Source organism: Ammospiza nelsoni, chromosome 5, assembly GCF_027579445.1.
Source record: "Ammospiza nelsoni isolate bAmmNel1 chromosome 5, bAmmNel1.pri, whole genome shotgun sequence".
NCBI classification, from domain to species: Eukaryota; Metazoa; Chordata; class Aves; order Passeriformes; family Passerellidae; genus Ammospiza; species Ammospiza nelsoni.
The window spans coordinates 29,180,088-29,198,041 of NC_080637.1; the positions used below are offsets into that span (position 1 = coordinate 29,180,088).

The 17,954-nt window shown below is 44.1% G+C and overlaps 1 protein-coding gene across 2 annotated transcripts in view; it reads right to left on the reverse strand.

The window, feature by feature from the left end:
* Positions 1-301: 301 nt before the first annotated feature.
* The window catches only part of PRICKLE1 (prickle planar cell polarity protein 1), a 65,012-nt gene continuing 47,359 nt past the window's right edge, over positions 302-17,954 (reverse strand). Inside the window, exons 1-8 of one of the 2 annotated variants that reach the window (XM_059472657.1) lie at positions 13,743-13,966; positions 8,245-8,423; positions 5,889-6,002; positions 4,906-5,043; positions 4,216-4,419; positions 3,534-3,720; positions 2,531-3,394; positions 302-1,246 (exon numbers count right to left, since the gene is read on the reverse strand). In XM_059472657.1, the coding sequence (XP_059328640.1) occupies positions 390-1,246; positions 2,531-3,394; positions 3,534-3,720; positions 4,216-4,419; positions 4,906-5,043; positions 5,889-6,002; positions 8,245-8,376 (2,496 nt within the window). In that variant the 5' untranslated portion in view covers positions 8,377-8,423; positions 13,743-13,966 and the 3' untranslated portion in view covers positions 302-389. Of the gene's footprint in view, positions 1,247-2,530; positions 3,395-3,533; positions 3,721-4,215; positions 4,420-4,905; positions 5,044-5,888; positions 6,003-8,244; positions 8,424-13,742; positions 13,967-17,954 lie in introns of those variants that run through there. The other variant, XM_059472656.1, reaches the window with a different exon arrangement.

The following is a 17,954-nucleotide window of genomic DNA, read 5'->3' on the forward strand; positions in this document are numbered from 1 at the left end:
GTGTCTATAGCTACAGCACAGGACTGACATTTTTATTTATTCGTCTTTGTCAAATCCTCTCTCTCAGATAATTCAATGTAGGTCAATAGTGAGCATAAAATAAAATGTCTACAAAACCTCTGTATTAAGAACCGCAGTAACAGTATTTTGACAGCTGAAACACAGTATGTAAACCTAGCAGTATCTGAGCAGATCATTTGGTGTGGTGACATTTCTTTCTGAATGTTACTTTTACAATGTAAACTCTGGCACGGTTATCATTTACAGTGGTAAAGCATTATGAACTTCAGCAACTTGCCTAAGTACAATTATTAATATAAAAAAGATGTGGTTCAAACTGTAGCTACAGAATTGACTGGTCCTGCCAATTAAGAAATACTAGTAATTAATTAAGATATAATACAATTTTTTCCTTTGTGTCCCCTCTTCTTCTTTGATTTGGTTGTCCTTTGTCCAAACTGAGAACTGGATAATGCAGTAGTTGGACCAGAAAGATCATCTGTATAGTATGGATATCTCAATGACCGTGGCTGTGGAATTGGCTGTCCTAGAAAATATCCTTCCTCTTCAGAATCAGATGATGAGGATGAAGTTGAACACCAGGAGTCATCTTCCTCCCCATACAATCCAAAGAACTTATCAGCCAGCTGATTCCGCAGTGCATAGTCAGACCTGGTATGGGCATATTGTCCGTACAGCTCTGCGTTTTGGATATAGGCCCGAAGCTCACGTGAGCTTCTATTCTGAATAAATTTTTCATGATCCTGAGGGGAGTAATAACGAAATCTCTCTCTTGGAGAGCATCTTCTTTCTGTGGCCAAATTAAGTGCATTATCTGAACGAGACTTCCTACTTCTTCTGCGGTGGTGAGAAGGCCGACTTCCACGCTCTTCGAAATGGTAAACACGCCTACGAGTCCTTTCACTCATGGGAGGCTGGCGTATCTCGAGGTTCTCATAACTTCCATTATCAATAACATCATCTGAGAACTTCACTTGTTGTGGTCTAGACTGGGATTTAGATCGTCTCAGTACAGGCACATGCGCTGGCTTTTCCTCTGGCAGCACTTTTTCCTGACACAACTCTGAGCTCAGGCTCTTCAAGGACTCAGTGCTCCGATGGAGCATTGAAGAATTTAGAGTTCCCATGTTGCTCATCTTCTCACAGTCCTCCACCTCCAGTTCCTGGAAAGTTTGCAAAGAGTAGAGAGATGGCCGTGGCTTGCCTTCTCCATCCATTGAGGCCCCTGTGGTGGGAATGGAGAAAGAAGGAAAAAGAAAATGAGAGGAGAACCAAAGAGACAAGTATTATAACAAAATATGGAACATTTCTTGTCACCAAGTGTTTTTTTGAACTATTACCAAAACCACTTCCTTCATAGTAGAATAAGCTTTGTTTTGACTTAAAACATTTAACTATTAACTCTGGTGACTAAAGAATTAGCTGTTGTGAGGACATCAAGATTAGAAGTTCATGGGTAGAAAATTTTGAAATATACATACAGGTATGCCTTTTAATAAAAAAGGCTTATTTAAAATTATTCTGCAGTCTGTGCTTGCCATTCCTAAGGCTAAAATAATGTCACATTTCTAGTGTTGCCAAATACACGTTCCAGCTGTTGCGACAGGGAAGCCAAGCTTACTGCCTTGCAAAAAGGATCCTTACTCTCAAAAAATCATCAAAAGCATCACATGCCCTTGATGGTCCCAGGTGCAACACCTCCCGTGCCTCCTCCTCCTCCCATGTCCCCTGAGCCAAGCTCCCCTCCTCAGTTCCCTCATTGCTGCTTGACAAATGCAGCCAGCCTGTGGCTGGGCCTCAGCTAGACAAGCAGCCGCCCTAATTTGGGTTACAGGAGGAAAGGAAAGGAGATGATGACTGGACAACTTTTCAAATGGCTCTTAACTTCCAGGTTTGGGCTTTTTGTACAAAAATAGGAGAGGAAGGTTAGCACACACTCTATCCCTTTGGGGGATAAAGTAATGTTTGACAAGGAGGTTCATAAAAGTGCACTATCAGTTTCCCTTTAGTAAGTGGGGAAAAAGAAATCTTACAAACCTAACTGCCTAAGGCTAAGAAGTTTACCATCCTTTCAGATTTTCTACATGTTTTTACAAGCAAATGAGGAAGTCATCTAAAGTGTTTTGTAGATTATCTTTAATATCATCCTAATATATAATGCAACTTCTTATACATAAGGTATAGAAAAATAGTAATTTGCTTAAAGCAGTGGTTTGTATATAATAAATGTGTAGTTGAAGACTGTTATTCTGCTTAACATTATTGCTTAAAGCAAAAAAAAGATAATTCAAAAGGAAAGGAGAAAAATCTAATAGGATTTTAAGTAGCAGAAACATGTCCTGTAAAAGATTATGGGCTCGATAAAAGCTGCTGCCTACCTTTACATCCATCTCTTGATACTACAGCTTTTTAGAAATCACTAAAATGAAAAATTTTCCTTCAAAATACTCCAACACACATGCTTTTGTTGACCCCTCCATCCAAAACCATTAACTGATTTCCCCATTACCTGTTATGTTAGACAAAGCCAGGGAGTCCATTGAGTCTCGAACACTTTGTTCTTGCTGTTTCAGGTCAGACAAACATTCCAGTGAACCTCCATACCACGGTGCTTGGTCATGTTTGTATCCTGAGGCCCCGTGTTCCATGTCTAGCTCCTGGATTTTCCTGCTGCTGGCAGGGCCTGGGTGGCTGCCATATGCAGAGTCTCCCAACCCATCTTGTGACTGGGCCCAGTACATGTCTGATTGATACTTCTTACTTGCTAGGCTTGGATTATTTTTTTTCAAGTCCAACTTGCTCTTGACCATGCTATCAGAAATCCAGTGTTCACCTGATCGAATGTCTGCTTCAGTGGGTTGCTGGAAGAGGCTTTTATCACCAAACTTCAGAAGAAGTTGGGTCATGTAGTCTTCGTGTTCAGCCCATTCTTCAGGGTCTTCAGGCATGTCTTGCTCTACTCTTCCTTTCCAGAAGTCTTCATTAACAAAGCCTGCCTCTTCCCTTGAAAGGCTTAAATCATCCAGCTTACGAGACAAAGTATCATCAGCATTGTCTGAAAGGCCAGGAAATTTGTAATTGAGGGCTGGTGACAGGAGCAGAGACTGGCGGCACTGGTCGGCGGACCGGCTGCTCTTTCCCATGCGGACGCTCCTCCGGGAATCCCTGGATCGAGCTGACTGAAACGCAGAATCAGAAGAGTCGGAGGCGTGAACGTCCTCTCCCAGGCTGCAGGTTTTTGAACAGTAAATCTGCCCTTGCTTTGGAAGGAAAGGGCAGCCAAGCAAAGAGGTCTTGCACTGAGCACAAGAAAAGCAAGTTTCTGTGGCGTGCCAGTGCTGTCCATCATAGGTCATCTGAGCATGGTCAACACCTGGAAAGAGAGAAAAAGCAATGCTCTGGGTCTCTCTAAAAATTTACTTGCAGAATTCATACTTCTGGAATGTGAAATAATTTCATAAATTGGCTTTCCCTTAATTTGTAAGTTTAATGCTTAAAAAGGACACACTTACCAATGTGTTCCCCACAGGTCTCACAGTACTCTGCATAGAGCGATTCAAAACAGTTACAGCAGAAGGGGCGCCCATCCTTCATGATGTACCTCTGTCCACCCAGGATTGTTTCACACTCGAGGCAACAGAAGTGTTTCATGTGCCAGTGGCGACCTTCAGCTTCTGTGCACTCATCAGCAAAAATTATCTTTTCAGAGATAAAAAGGATACTTTTAGTTAAGTGGCCAAAACCTCACCTTGGGAGTTAAAGCATGTAAAGTATCTTAACTCTGCAGTTCACACACAAAATTTATTTTCATTTTGCTCCCTTTTGAATACAAAGATAGAAGCAACAATTGCCCACAACAAAAATAAAAAGAAAGAAAGACAGTACATTCCACAGCCAAAAAAAAAAAGGAACCCCGGAACTCCACCATTAAAGAAGCTTCTGTAAGGATAATATATTGTAATATTTGAGAATGTTCAATTCTAAACAGGTATTTGCTTTCTAAATACCATCTTATTGCTTGTAATATTTTCAGTTTGACAAGAAATTAAATATCCCTCAGTATTCAAACACATCTATGCAGCAGAGTCCTGACTTCTCAAGTGACTGCATCTGGAGTTAGGAATTTCTGAAGTGATGCAGTTTGTGAACTGAACGACAGGAATGTAGCTTGGCTGTAAAATGTGAATTCTTTACCTCATCGCAGGCTGAACATCGAGGTTTGAGCAGTTCAGCATGGTGTCTGCCACAGTGAATTTTTCCATCTTGGTAGAAGTAGATAAGGTCAACAAGAAGCTCATTGCATGTGAAGCACACAAAACAGGAGGGATGCCAGCACACACCAGGCCCAGCTCTTGAGGCAAAAACTGCAACTTCACCACCGTTGACTTTTGTACCGCACTAGGAACAAACCCAGAAAGTGAACACACTTGCCATCCAAAACTACTAGCTTCTTGCATATAAACTAAGTTAAAACACAAAACCCAATATGAGATTTTATTCCAAAATTCTGACAAGAGGAAAAAAATATTATCAGTTTTGGTCTAGATCAAGTGCATCTCAATGAACCTTCTGCGAATATAAGTTTATTTTATACAAAATAACGTTTTAAAGCTTATGTCTGCTTTTACTTTAATATGAGTCAGCATTAGGGGGTTTTTTGAGTAGGAAATATATCAAAGACTCAGTTCATTTCCAGTAGTATCAAAGGTTACATTTTGCTTAAGCAAGCACTACCTTTCTTTCTTCTTCCATGCAGTTTCAAAAGTAATCTTTTATTGTTGCTGTTTTCAGACACAGACAGAGGTAAGTTTAAATTTTAATACTGAGATACTGCAGTTTGACATTATTCAGCCCTGTAGGCAGCCCATGGCACCAGTATGTTACCTGCTCACAAACAGCATGCATCACTGCTCTGGAGAGCAGCTTGATGGTGCCTCGTCCCAGTGCCTCCTTTTTGCGCTGAGAACTGAACATCTGCAGCTCCTTCTTTTCCTCCTCACTTAGCGACTGGCAGTACCTCACCTTCCAGTGAAAACACAGGAGAGCTTACATTAGAGACTGAGATTCTAATGGAGCAGATGAGTAAGTAAGTGCATATATGCAAGGAATTCATCAGGCATGCTGCCAATTATAATTAAACTTCTCCTGCTTGCCTTCTCTACCATCTTAATATTTAGGTAATATGACATAACACAAAATTAATATGGAGAGGTATATTTTTTTTTTTCATTACAGGAAAAAACCCACCATGCTAAACTGAGGAGTTGTTTAGGCAAGAGAAACATTTTTAGAAGCTAGCCCAAAGTCTGCTGCTAACCTCAAATAACGGAATGAACCTAAATCAGCCATAATATTGTCCTTTAGATTTATGGTTAAGTGCCCACGACTAAGTGTTGCAGTATACACAAGACCTTAAGTACTGACACCCCCGCCCCTTTCCTTACAAAGAGCTTGTTTGTTATTTCCACTTCTACTCCAAATTACACTGCATAACTGAGATGCAAACCTTTTACTATCACAAAGCATCCTTTTTGTGCGCCACAATGCAATTCCAGGAATTTGTATGTTCCTGGTAATTGGTGGGTGGCTGCAAACACTATAAAACCAACTTGTGTTAAGTTTATTGCAGTGACACCAGCCTCCCTAACAAGCAAAGGCAGTGTCCTTCCAGACAGCTCTTATCTGCACACAAGCCAAGCGGCCAGCTGAACAATGGACTCAGTGTACACACCGTGCTGCTTTATAGCTCAGATGCCACTGCAGGCCATGGTTTAGGCTTGTAATAAATGCACAGGCAGGTAATTCTCCACGGAAAAGCTGCCAGGGAGACCCAAGCCCTGACAGTTCATCCTAAATTCTGTATTTACCTCGTTATCGTGGGGTGGCAGCTGATAGAGAAGTTGTTTAATGCGGTGTTTCTCTCCAGGGCTGTTAATGTAAGGGACCTTCTCCTCTGGCAAGCAGGCAAAATACAGCTGGACCTGACCAGGAGAAATGCAGAGTTCAGACCCAGGGACACACATGCCCCAAGCACTGCCAGTGTCCTTTGGCTACTGTTTTATCTCAGGTCTCATTTACTAAGGAAGAAGAGGTCACACTGCATTAGACTGTGACAGGGTTTGTGCTGAAAATACAAGACCCAGATGAACCAGCTCAGCAAACCTGAAGTCTCTGATAAAACTAGCACCCAGCTGCTGAATTGCTTTTCTGGAATGCAATTTGCAGTGACAATTAGGGGGGTATCATAAATTATGCACATTTAATGTTCTCATTATTCCCACCCCCTTCAGGGCTGGTCAACAACTCCATGGAAATTCTAAGTTTCCCTCTGCAATTTACCACACAAGGCACGAAGCTTTCCAGAAAACAGCCACTATATAAACAAATTAAATTTGCTCTCTGCATTTTACACATTGTTGAGACAAAAGCTGTTTTGTAGTCTCCTGCTGATCAGGTTCACCCAAAGCATCAGCTTTCATTGCTTCCATGTGGGCTTTGGTAAGAAGGTGGAAACATCCTTCCCTTGGGAGGAGGCTGGATCCAGCCACATTTCAATCAAATGCAAATTAACCAGGAAATTTTCACGGGATTAATGTTTTTGTATCAGTCTTCACTCCTTTTTTTTTCTTTTTTCAGAAGAATATTATGACAGGAAAGCTGTAATGAACACTATGACAAAGCCCAATGGCAAAAAATATTTTTGTGGAACAGCTACAGATTTATTGTTTTTCCTATGCAGTTTCCAGCTTGTCACGAGGCCTGGGGCTGTAAGAGCTGACTATTGGCAAAAATATTACTTGCCATACAGATTTAAATAACGCTCAGGTCAACAGCTTATTACTGTGCAAGACAGATGAAAAAAAAGGCATTAATCAGTCACTTAAGTCAGGAAGCAATCAGAATTATGAGAGACAGGTAGTACAAAACATGACTTGCTCTTCATTTAACCAAAATTTAAACAACTGAAGTCTACTATATGCCCACTTGCTACTGACTATATTTCAAGATGCTCCAAGAGAAGATAACATGCAGCAAAAAGTGAAGCTTTAAAAATGGCTTATGCCCTTTTCTCAAGTTTATTGCACTATTCTCAAAATAAGTCCTTCTGGGGGAAAAGTCCTCCCATCTTTGGTGAGTTTGGGCTAGCTGGGATTATGAGGATATTTTAGGGCATTTAATTGTTCTGGCAGAATGTTAGCTCACTGTTTGCCTTAAGGTCTGATTCATCAGGATCCTTCTAGATGCTTAAGTAAGTGATAAAAAGAGTTGCCCTAAAAATAGCCTGTTATTTGCAATTCCTGCTGACTTGTTACTTTATTCATTATTAAGAAAATCTCTGCATTGCAAAAAAGAGACATCTTCTGCACTTTTTTAAACTATGGACTGTATAAGCTTGCCAGGATTGCTCTGCCTCCTTTAGCAGATGTTGCAAAGCCACCCTGGTCATTTAACACTGAAGTCTTGAATTCTGAATATTACTGAGCACACAGCTTCAGCACAGCTGCAATATCATCAATACCATGAATGAATACCATGAGCAGTTCATGGTCTCCCACAGCAACTTGGTCATCAATACTTTCACTGATATTCCCATTGCCATGTGATGTTGCACAAAAAGAGGGGACTGAAAAGAGGGGAAAGCACAGCCCAACCAAGCCACAAGTGTCAGCTCCAGACGCCATGCACGAGGAATCCTGGCATGAACAAATGGCAGCCATACAACTATTTAAACAAGCGTAAAATACATTATTACCTGTCACAGTGACTGAACACTTTCATTTATATGCGCTGTCGTACCATCCATATTCTACATGTCAAATGCCTAATTATTTAAAGAGTCATACAAGTGCAGTGAAATACTTGGCCAGGGAGGATAATGTCATGAGGTTTGCCATGAGCTTTAATTTAACCTAATAACTTCTTTCAGAAAGAAAGCAAACTTCTGTGCTGCTTTTACTTGGCAATACATGCCTCTGCAGCATATACTTTTTGAAAAACCTTGACTGGGAACTTTTTTGGAACATTAAACTCCTCAGGGCTGAGAACTTTAAGCTCCCTACACACAGCCCCATTGGACAGGAAACAAAAAAGAAGTGAAAAGTTCTACATGAATTAAAGTTTTATGCATTATAAGAATTTAATTAGACTTATAGAGGCAGCATATCACTCCCTCAGACAGTCCTCACGAGGCTTATTTTTAAAATGCAGAAACATGGTTGGTACCTGCTCTGGTCTGAGGCCTGGGGGGACCCAGGCATATTCCTCCAAGGCACAGCCAGAGTCATCATCAGAGGTTGAGCTTCGCTGACACCCAAAAATGAGGTTATTGGCTTTGGGCTCCATCTCCAATGGCATAAGTGTGAAGTGTGAAATATTTCAGCTGCAGCTCATCAAGCAGTGATCTGGAGAAAAAGATTAATAGAGCTTTAATAGATTTGAACAATGAACAACTAATTATCAGTGTAAATGATCTTACAACAGTTTAGTATTCCTTGTGTTGCCCAGAACAATAAATTAGCAATGCTTCATTACAACTTCCTACAAGCAATTCAAAAGTGCTCAAAAAAGTTATGAAAATAAAACTATTGAAGAAAAAAAAAAATCCCAGAAACCTAGGCACAAATTACCAATTTTGGGAACCACAATGTATTTCAGTATTAGCACTTGTCACCTTTTACAGTTCTGCTTGTTTCACATCACAGGATATATACATATTTAGGTAAACTAGCAAAGACTCATTGAGCAGGTACTAACAACAGCAATGACACAAGCTCTTCCTGAAGTCATTACAACCACTAACCTAGTAAAACAAAAGACATGACAACCACTTGTCAAAAACTAAAGAAACTATTGGGGAAAGATGGTTGTGCAAGTAGCATCCTGCTGTTCACAAGGCAGGCACAGAGCATCTGCTGGATGAGAACTTTGGTAGAGCAGTATGGGAGCGGAAGGGCGTGGGTCTTGTTAAATATCTGAAATCCAATTATGCCAGATTAGTCTCTGTAAAATACATCATGATTGTTCTGTCAATTTAAAACCCTACAGGGAGATGATTTTGTTGATTCATGAAGCCTGCAAAGCTTAATATCAGTGGGATTGTTTTGAGTCGCAACTGGCAAAGAAGGCTCTCAGCAAGATCCGCAGCAGTCTGCAGTAAAAAGCTTAACAAGATATACGTCTTGCATTAATTCTAGCAGAAGTTATTGGGAAATTCAGATGAGGCATTTTAATGAAATACAGATAACCAAAAGCACAGAGGATTTGTCCTAACACAGCAAATATCCTGACCTCTTGGGGCAGGGACAAGCTTGCTCTTACAGCGCCACGTTATGAGTGAGCTGTTCCTTCCCTGTTTTAGGACATTCTTTCACCTGCTCATCTAAACCCACATCCAGTTTTGTCAGTGCTACATCCGAGCTGTAGAAAATTTTGATCTCCTTGACATAAACCTTGCTGGTGGGTCTAATGAGAAGAGCAATCTAAAAACTTCTGGTGGGTCCTATGTTACATTTCCAGTCTCATCACCATTGTTTTAGAGAAAATAAGTGGCTCCTAGATCACAGGTGAAAGATTTAAGACTGCTGACCCAAATATTCTGCTGGTTTCTCAACAGGAGTTTCTCCTTCAAGTGTGAGGCATTGGTTAGTGCCAGGTTCTGCTAACTCAGCACATAAACCCAAACTCACTCCACAAAAAGTGGGCATATGCATCCAAAAGCTACAAATTCAGAGAAATTATAATATTCAGTATATAGTCTTATCTTGCTCTATTTTCAATATGTCCATACATTCCCACAGCCCATAAAAAGAGATGGGATTATTTAACTCTTCCACTGGGCTAGTGCTCCAAAAAATTAAGTTGTTTAACTTTGCTTCAAAACTTTTTTTTAAAAACATACCCACTATTTTTGGTGCACTGCTAAGATGCCAACACACTTCATAGCTGTACTGTAGTAGGAGATTAACTTAATATTTGAAGGGGCAAGCAAACCTGCCAACTTTCCCTCTGAGAATGGGCTATTTCTGGAAAGCTGGTGAGCTGTCAGGCACATGTCTGAAATCTTACTCAAGTTGAACAACTAAAGGTTAGCACAACAGTTTCTGAGCTTAACATCACCATGTTACAGTCTTTCTCAAGGAAGGTAAGTACAATCAAACTCAATCCTTAAAGCTCATTCCTTTATATGTAAAACAGAAAGACAGGCTTCCTGGTACATACTGCATCCCCTGAATTAGTTGCTCTGAGAAATGAATGATAAGGAATACAGAACTTTCCCTTTCCCACTTACTGGTGGAAGTAAAGTCATGCATCAGCTATGTTTTTGTTACTGCTTGAATAAAACTGGGGTGTGAGGAAGGAGGGATAGAGGAATAATGTGATGCAGTTAGGAAATCACTCTAGGAAAAAAAGGCAATAGTGTTCACTGTTGCTGATGGATAGGGATGCTCACTTTGACAGCTTGTGTCACACATCATCTATATCCAAGTAATTCTTAAATATAAAGTCACTAGGAATATCATTGAGAAGCTGAATTCCTTCCAAGATGACCTGAGCAGCAGATGAACTATTTTACCATTTCCTCTTAGAAAGGGGCAGATGCCTGGTTTGCAATAATGGCTCACTCACTGACGCCTCAGCTGGTATTTCCAGTTCTTAGGGCATTGCAAGAACTTTGTCAAATGGTTCCTTTTCAAGAACTGACTCCTGCCCAATATCCCAGGAATAAAAGGAGTCAGTAGGTTAAACATCCTTGACAATATTTCATTAGGCAGCAGGACCTCAACCACATCCCGCAGGAAGCAGATTTGAAACAATTTAGGCAAAGAGACAGGCTCAGCTCTGGCAGTGCCTGGGCACCTGAGCAGAGTGTACTCCTGCCTTGTTCTCACAATACCAACACTCCAAGCACACCAAGTAACTGAGTAATTGCTTCATACTGATTGTTCAAAACCCTCTCTCCACAAGATCAAAGATTAATTTCTTGAACTTCTCTTGAAAGACAAGGAAACAACACAAAATCTGAATGCATGATGACTTAACTTTTCTGAGTATTTTGAACACTAAGACTACATATTACTCCCACAAAGCAGCACTGGACAAGGTCAGGCTCGTAGGCACAGTAAAGGTACAGAAGTGTAGGAGTGTTCCTAATTCCTAAGGAAGACAAGGCGCTGGTAAGAGAGAGACAAGGCTGCTTTTCTGCAGAGACTGGTCTGCCTGGCCTCCTCTGACACGTCCCTTTCAGAACGCACACACCAGCTCCAACAAGAGGAAACCACAGACCCACAGGTCCAGTTTCCAGTCACACAGGGCAGTGTGAAAGCTTGTCTGATAGCGAATAAAAGAAAAATACATCTTACATCCAAATGTAAAATGCAACTTTACAGTCAGGGTTCTCCTCCCCAGATAAGGTAATTAGAAATGTTCAAAGCAAGGTCCACAAACCTCAAGTTCAAAGGACATAATTCACTTAAAAAAAAAAAAGTTCCCATAGAATGATTGTGAAGCTGGCTATAAAATGATTGACAACACACCACATATAAATAGAGCCACATCATAAATACTGTGGGGTTGCTGAGAAGAAGGTTTCTAACCCAGCCTGTCTTAACAGCAGGCTATCTGAAGAAGTATTTTAGCAATTGCTTGTTTAGGAGTTCTTCTTCCTCTCCTGTTCAAGGGTAATTTGGTTTGCATTTTAAAACGACAGGGTTCTTCCTCCCTGCCCCCCCCAGCCTCACTCATCCTTCAAAGTGATCTGTTTAAAATGATTACATCCTAAGGAGGATTCAAATGAATATAAACAACAGCTGAAAAAATAAGTGCTTTCCAAGGGATGACTAGAAAGGTGGTCTTTCTACTCCTGCCATGACACCTACAAAACACAGCAAGGATGTGTTGTTTTGCTTTGCTTTCCTAAAGACCATGGAACATTTTGAGGTTTCAGCTCTGTTCAAATACTACCGCTCAAAAAAGGCTTTATAGCCTATAAGGAGGTTTTTCACTGGCAGGTTGACAACTATGAATAACATAATTGAGTTACACAGCTAAATTTGATTTGAAAAGAAAGGCAATTATTGTGTTTTTTCCACTGATGAATTAAAACAGTCATACGACAAATTCCTTAGAGGCAAAGACAAACTACGCTCCTAATTACCAAGCTATGGGTACACAAAATACTGGGATATCAAACTTAGAACAAAGCTGTTGCTGAAGCCTATATGAAGGTTATCCCCATGCTAGGATTTCCAGCTCACTGATTATGCTCCCCCTGACCAGATAGAAGAGGTCACGATTTGTAAGCAAAGTTAGACAAACATCTCCTTGCCCACCCCCTGCTGTTTTACTCTGTCCTGCAGGGCAAATTGTTTTAACAACTTTTTTGTTAGAAGGCTTGTTAACAAGGCTATAGGGGATACAAGATGCATATCACATGCATCCATTCACAATGAAGCCTCAACGACTCGAGATTAGCACGGGCAGCCCATTCACCTGCTTATTTAATCTCTGGTGCAAGATAGCTACATTAGAAGAGGAAGGGCACAATACAACAACAATAAACCACCATAAAGTAACTATTAATAATTCAAAGCCCGTTTCCAATGTGTATTATGCACATGATCAGGAAGTCCCATTCCCTAGCTACAGCACAAATAACATACCTACGGTGAGCTCTGTAGCTCTCTGTGTGGGAAATCCGGACCCAGAACTGATAAGGAGAATCTGCATCAGCACCAGCACACAGCTGCTGGGTCCTTCTGAGTAATGAACCACCCAGAGAGGTCGGGAAGGAATAGAGCCAGTCTACTTGTTCATTCAAAAGACCTCCAGATAGATAGACCGTAGAAGAACTGTTCTCCTTTTTTTTAGCCTGTATACAAGGAGCAACAGAGGAAAGTGCTTTCCCCCTCCAGCATCCTAGTGCCAAGACGACTTTTCCAAGTGGAAGTGAGACGATCCTTCTCACGGTATTTTCTTTAGGCAAGCCATACTGCACAGGCAGGCTACCTGCATTTAGCAAAAGGAGGAAGCCCCGTGACAAAGCATCGCCCCATGCCAACACATCTGATTTGGCCGTGTTATCCTTGGCTCTGCACATCGCCGATGGAAACTCAAGCACACACTGCAGTGAGGCAAGACCCAAACCTCCGGCCGAGAAAGAGGTATTCTCACGGATGCTCCCCCCCGCCTCTCTCCTTAAGAGGGTGTACAGATTTAGAAAGACGGAAATCTTGCCTTTTACAGTCTCCCATTGATTTTTAAAATTCTATTTTAAACAGCAGCCAGACTTTACTCCAATGTACACATATACTCAGGTTTCACCCCATCACCTGTTGGCTGTCGAACAACACCCTTCTTTGTTAGGGCTCACAGCCCTCATTTGAGACAAGTTTCCAGAGAAAACACTTGAAGAAAGCATTCAATAAGTCACAAGACAGGAATTGTAAAAAAATAGAAAAGCAAAAAAATTCTGCGCCCGAGCCCCGCACACGCTGACAGCCCCGCGCCCCCATCTCGGAGAGGCGGGACGGAGCCTTCCTCAGCAGGCAGAGACCCCTGAAGGACAGGTTTTCCATCCCGAGCAAGTTTCTGAAGGTGGCTCAGGAGTACCCCCAGTCCCCGGGTCCCCACGCTCGGGAGCCGGATGCGCAAAGGCACCGGCAGCTCCGGCACCCCCGGGGCAGCTGCCGCCCGGGAGAGCGGACACAAGTCACCGCAATTACCTCGGAGCGGCACCCAAGCAGCGGCCAGGCAGCGGCGGAGCCGGCGCAGGAGAGGCGATGCCGGCTGCAGCCCCGAGCCGGCGCCGCGGCAGCTTCTCCCGAGCCGCACACCCGGGCGGCTCCCGCGGGCAGCGCCACGCACGGTCCCGCCGGGGCAAGGGGCGGCGGCGGCTGCTCCTGCCCTGTCCCTGCCGGGCGGCGCCGCCGCTTCCTTTCCCGTCCCGCCTGCCGCGAGCGCAGCGGGACCGATCCCAGCGCCGCCCCGTCCCGTCCCCTCCCGCGGGCGGGGGCAGCCGGGGCCGGCCGGAGCGGCCTCCCCGCGCTCCTCCCGAACCGGCACCGGAGCGGCAGCTCCCGCCGAGCCCCGCGCCCCTCACCGCTCCTCCGTCAGGCGGCGGGAGGAATCGCTCCCGCCAGCGATCTTCCTTCAAAGCGCTGCCCAAGGCGGGGGAAGGAGCGTGGGAAGGGGGAGCGTCTCCTGCCACCGCCCCCGAGGCAGGAAGGGTCGCCGTCCCGGCCGCATACCCACCCAGGGGACTGAGCGCCTGCAGAAGCGATAAATTCTGCGCTCAGGACACGACGGACACACGGTTTGGCTACAGCGCTTTTGTTCGTGTTTACGCCCGAAATAGATTTCCCACCCCACCCTGGACGCGCTCCGGCCGCCCCGGGCTGACCCGACCCGGCCACCGCCGCCCCGCGCACCCAGACGGGAAGGACTCGGTTCAGGACGGGAAAACATTTGTTCTAGGTCTCTGTACATGAATAATAAAAATATAATAAAAATAATAAACCCTATCTGAAGCCGAGGATCGCAGAGAGCAGCCGTCCATCACTGCCTCCCCTGGCACAATTCCAAGTGGGAAAGAGGCGTCCGAGCCCCAGCTTACGCACAGAGAAGTAGCACCGGGGCATTTTCTAAGAGGCTGCCAGTCCCTGCTTTTACCACTTCCCCCAAGCCCGTAGGCATAAAAAGCCCCGAGAGGCGGGTGCTCCGGCTTCAAAGGCAGGCGGACGGCTTCCCCCTGGCACCGCCAATGTAACCGTGAACACCGCGGTCAAATTTCCTCTTCCCTCCCGCTCTTTGTCTCCCTGGGGAAGTCATTATCAAAGGGAATTTATTCGCGCTGCATCTCGGGGTCAGAGCGGCGGCACACACGGCCCCGACGCGAGGGGCAGCCCGGCCCAGCCCCGCAGCCCGGCCGAGCTCCCCGCCGAGCTCCCGCAGCCGGGGGCGGCTCATCTGCCCGGGACGGCAGGGGACACTTCTCAGACACTTATCGCTTCCCCCAGGAACCGGATTTGCATGGGTTTAAATTCACTTGTGTAAATTTGAATGGCTTTCCCGCAGTGCGCTGAGGGAAGCCGGTGCTGACGGGTACAGGAGGTGCTCAGAGCAGCGTCCCTGTCCTCAGCACTGTCACTGTCACCCCCGACCCGCGGGCTGCCCCCGACCCTCGGCTGGGCACTCGCCAGGCTCATGGCGAGCCGGGAGAGCCCCCACAGCTCCTCCCGGGCTGATTCCCCACGGCTCGGAGCAGGGCCCGGGACCGAGGCCGGGCTATGTGACCCCGAGGGGCACGGCCCATCCCGGGCTGACGGCGCTCCAGGCAGGCGATTCCCAGCAGTGCCCAGGGACAAGACCATTGCACCTGTACCCAGGGTAAATGCACAGGGCCCCGCGTAGCTCCAGCCACACGGAATCAGAGCCGCAGGAGGAAAAAACCTGCTAAACTCCAGCAAACTAACCAGCTCCCATCCTTCCATACCCCATTTCACGTCCATAAGCAGTTTCACTGGTTGTACTACCTCCACTCTTAAACAGCTTAGTCGTTTTGAGGTCAAAATTGGCGTATCACTTGGATGAACTAGAGATTTTGTCAGAGCTTTTGTCTGTGCTGGCTTTACGAGATCCAGACTGTTCCTACTCTGTTTGTTGGACTGAGCAGACCCCATCTGGCGGCCAGCTGAACATCTGCCAGCCCCATTCATCATTAATCAAAAATGGAAATGTCAGGAATAATGTTTATTCTCCCTCACTACATGACTGAATAAATACCAACAATTTGCATATATTGTCTACTCCTTTTCCACAAGCGCCTGGCATTTTCTCAGCGGCTCCCTACACTGAGGGGAGCTCAACACCTCTGCACAGCAAATTGCAAAAATGAGAATCTCCTTTGGGAACTTCTGCAGCACAACCAGCTCAATGGCTGCAGGTAAGTTTGCAAAGTTTCATGACCGAGAGTCTACCAAAGCCCAAAAGGACATTTTCACTTACTTTGCTGGAAAATCAAGTTGTCCCCCATTTTGCTAACGCTTTCCTTGACACTGAAGTGTCAGAGGGTGTACAGAGATAGTTGGCTACGTGGCTCTTCTTTTTGTCCTGAACTTCTGTGACTTGAGCACAGAAATTACTGTATTGTTCTGGACAATGCACTTATACATTACTAGGCCAAAGACAACCATTGTAATCTTCTAGTCTGAACTAATGTGGTCATAAGATTTTTCCTACATTTCCTGTCTGCATGAACAAAACATTTTATCGTTATTTAAAAGTACCAGCAATGAAAAACCCACTACAACTTCTGCTAAATCCATCTAAAGCCCTTTTAAATTATTTCAGGTAGTCACTTATTTTACAGTATGTTATTTTTCTTTTTTTTCTCTTTTTAAAATCTCAGATTGCTGTGTTTCTGTGCTCAAACATTTGAGTCTATGGTATCCTTGAACGTTAGGCTAAAGAAACAGCTATCATAACTCCCCTTAGGCATTTGCAAATTGTGAAAGTCATTCCTGAACTGCCTCCTTTGATTTCAGCTGCTTCCACAAGAACAAATGTGTTGCTATGATTTCTTCTTTATTTTCACACAACAAATATGACAGCATACGTACTCGTTATGTGAAGTGCAAACTATGCCACAGAAGTTGCCTTAAAAAAATAATAAAAGCTAAAAAGACAGGCACAAACTGACTCGCCCTTTCCAACACATTCCACATTCTTGACTGCATAGGGGTAGAGCTGATCCTTCAAACAACCAAATGCTTCTAGGGACCTGCAATGGATATGGAACCTTTTGCCCTAAGGTATTAGCACAAATTTAGTCTAGGTAACAACTTTGTTGTACTGCTGACCAGGTCAGGGATATCGTCTGGCCTGTAAGAAATTTGCTGAGTTGTCAGTGTGGTTTCCCAGTTTCAAATTAGCCAGATCAGGGAACATCCCCTCAGATGACACTGGTAATTGCTACCTTTGTTGGCAGTCACACAAGAGAGACCAAGCAGCAGAAAACGAATTAACCTCTTGTGCTTCAGAGGCAGCTTCTCCAGGTAGAACAGTGGCACAACACCCACCTCTCAAGCCTGATTGGTTCTGTGGATAAACAGAGGAGTTCACCGTCTACATCATCACACTCTAATGATCACCACCTCCATTCCCAGACTTTAATTATCATCTCACGTATTCATTTAAAGCAAAAAGTTACAGTTCAGCTATGAAAGGTGAAAGCGTGCAGCAAGGTGAATGGAAACCAGAACAAAACAACAAAAAAAAAATCTCAGTAATAATTGTTTCAGAGAAATCAATAAGAAAACTCCCTAAAATAAGCCAGGTTTTGTATTTTCAAATAAAGCAGGAAAGCTTTTCCACATATCTGACAGCACAGGAGTCCACAGAGCAGGAATTACAACTGCTCCCCAAGCAGTGGTTATGCACAAATCAAAGCAATGTCTGACACAGGCAGGTATGCTCTTCAGGAATTTTAGGGATGATGACTTGACCATGTATGGTCTTGCCTGAAGGCACAGCGCAGGGAGCTCTAGGATGCATTTACAGCACCAAGGTCCTTCCCAGTGGCCCTGGCTCTATGCCCCAAGGGAGCAAAGAGACCAGAATAAGGGAAGCAGTTTCATCATGATCTGAGATGATCTACTGGAATCCACTGAAGAATACTGGTCTTATTCCCTAGACTTGGCAGTGTTAGCACAAGTTAAAACCATGACTGATTCCTGTGAGGCTGGACTGTTGTGGAGATGCAATTGCCAGCCTTTTTCCCTCTCTCTTCTGGAATAATTGGCTGTTTACATACACTTGCTTAACTGGTGTATAAAAATGGCCTGACCTCCAAGGGCACTTTACTTTGTTTGCCTTGGTGTACCCAGAAACCCCCATGGACATCCACCTCTAGATACCTAAACATCTTGTCAAACCCA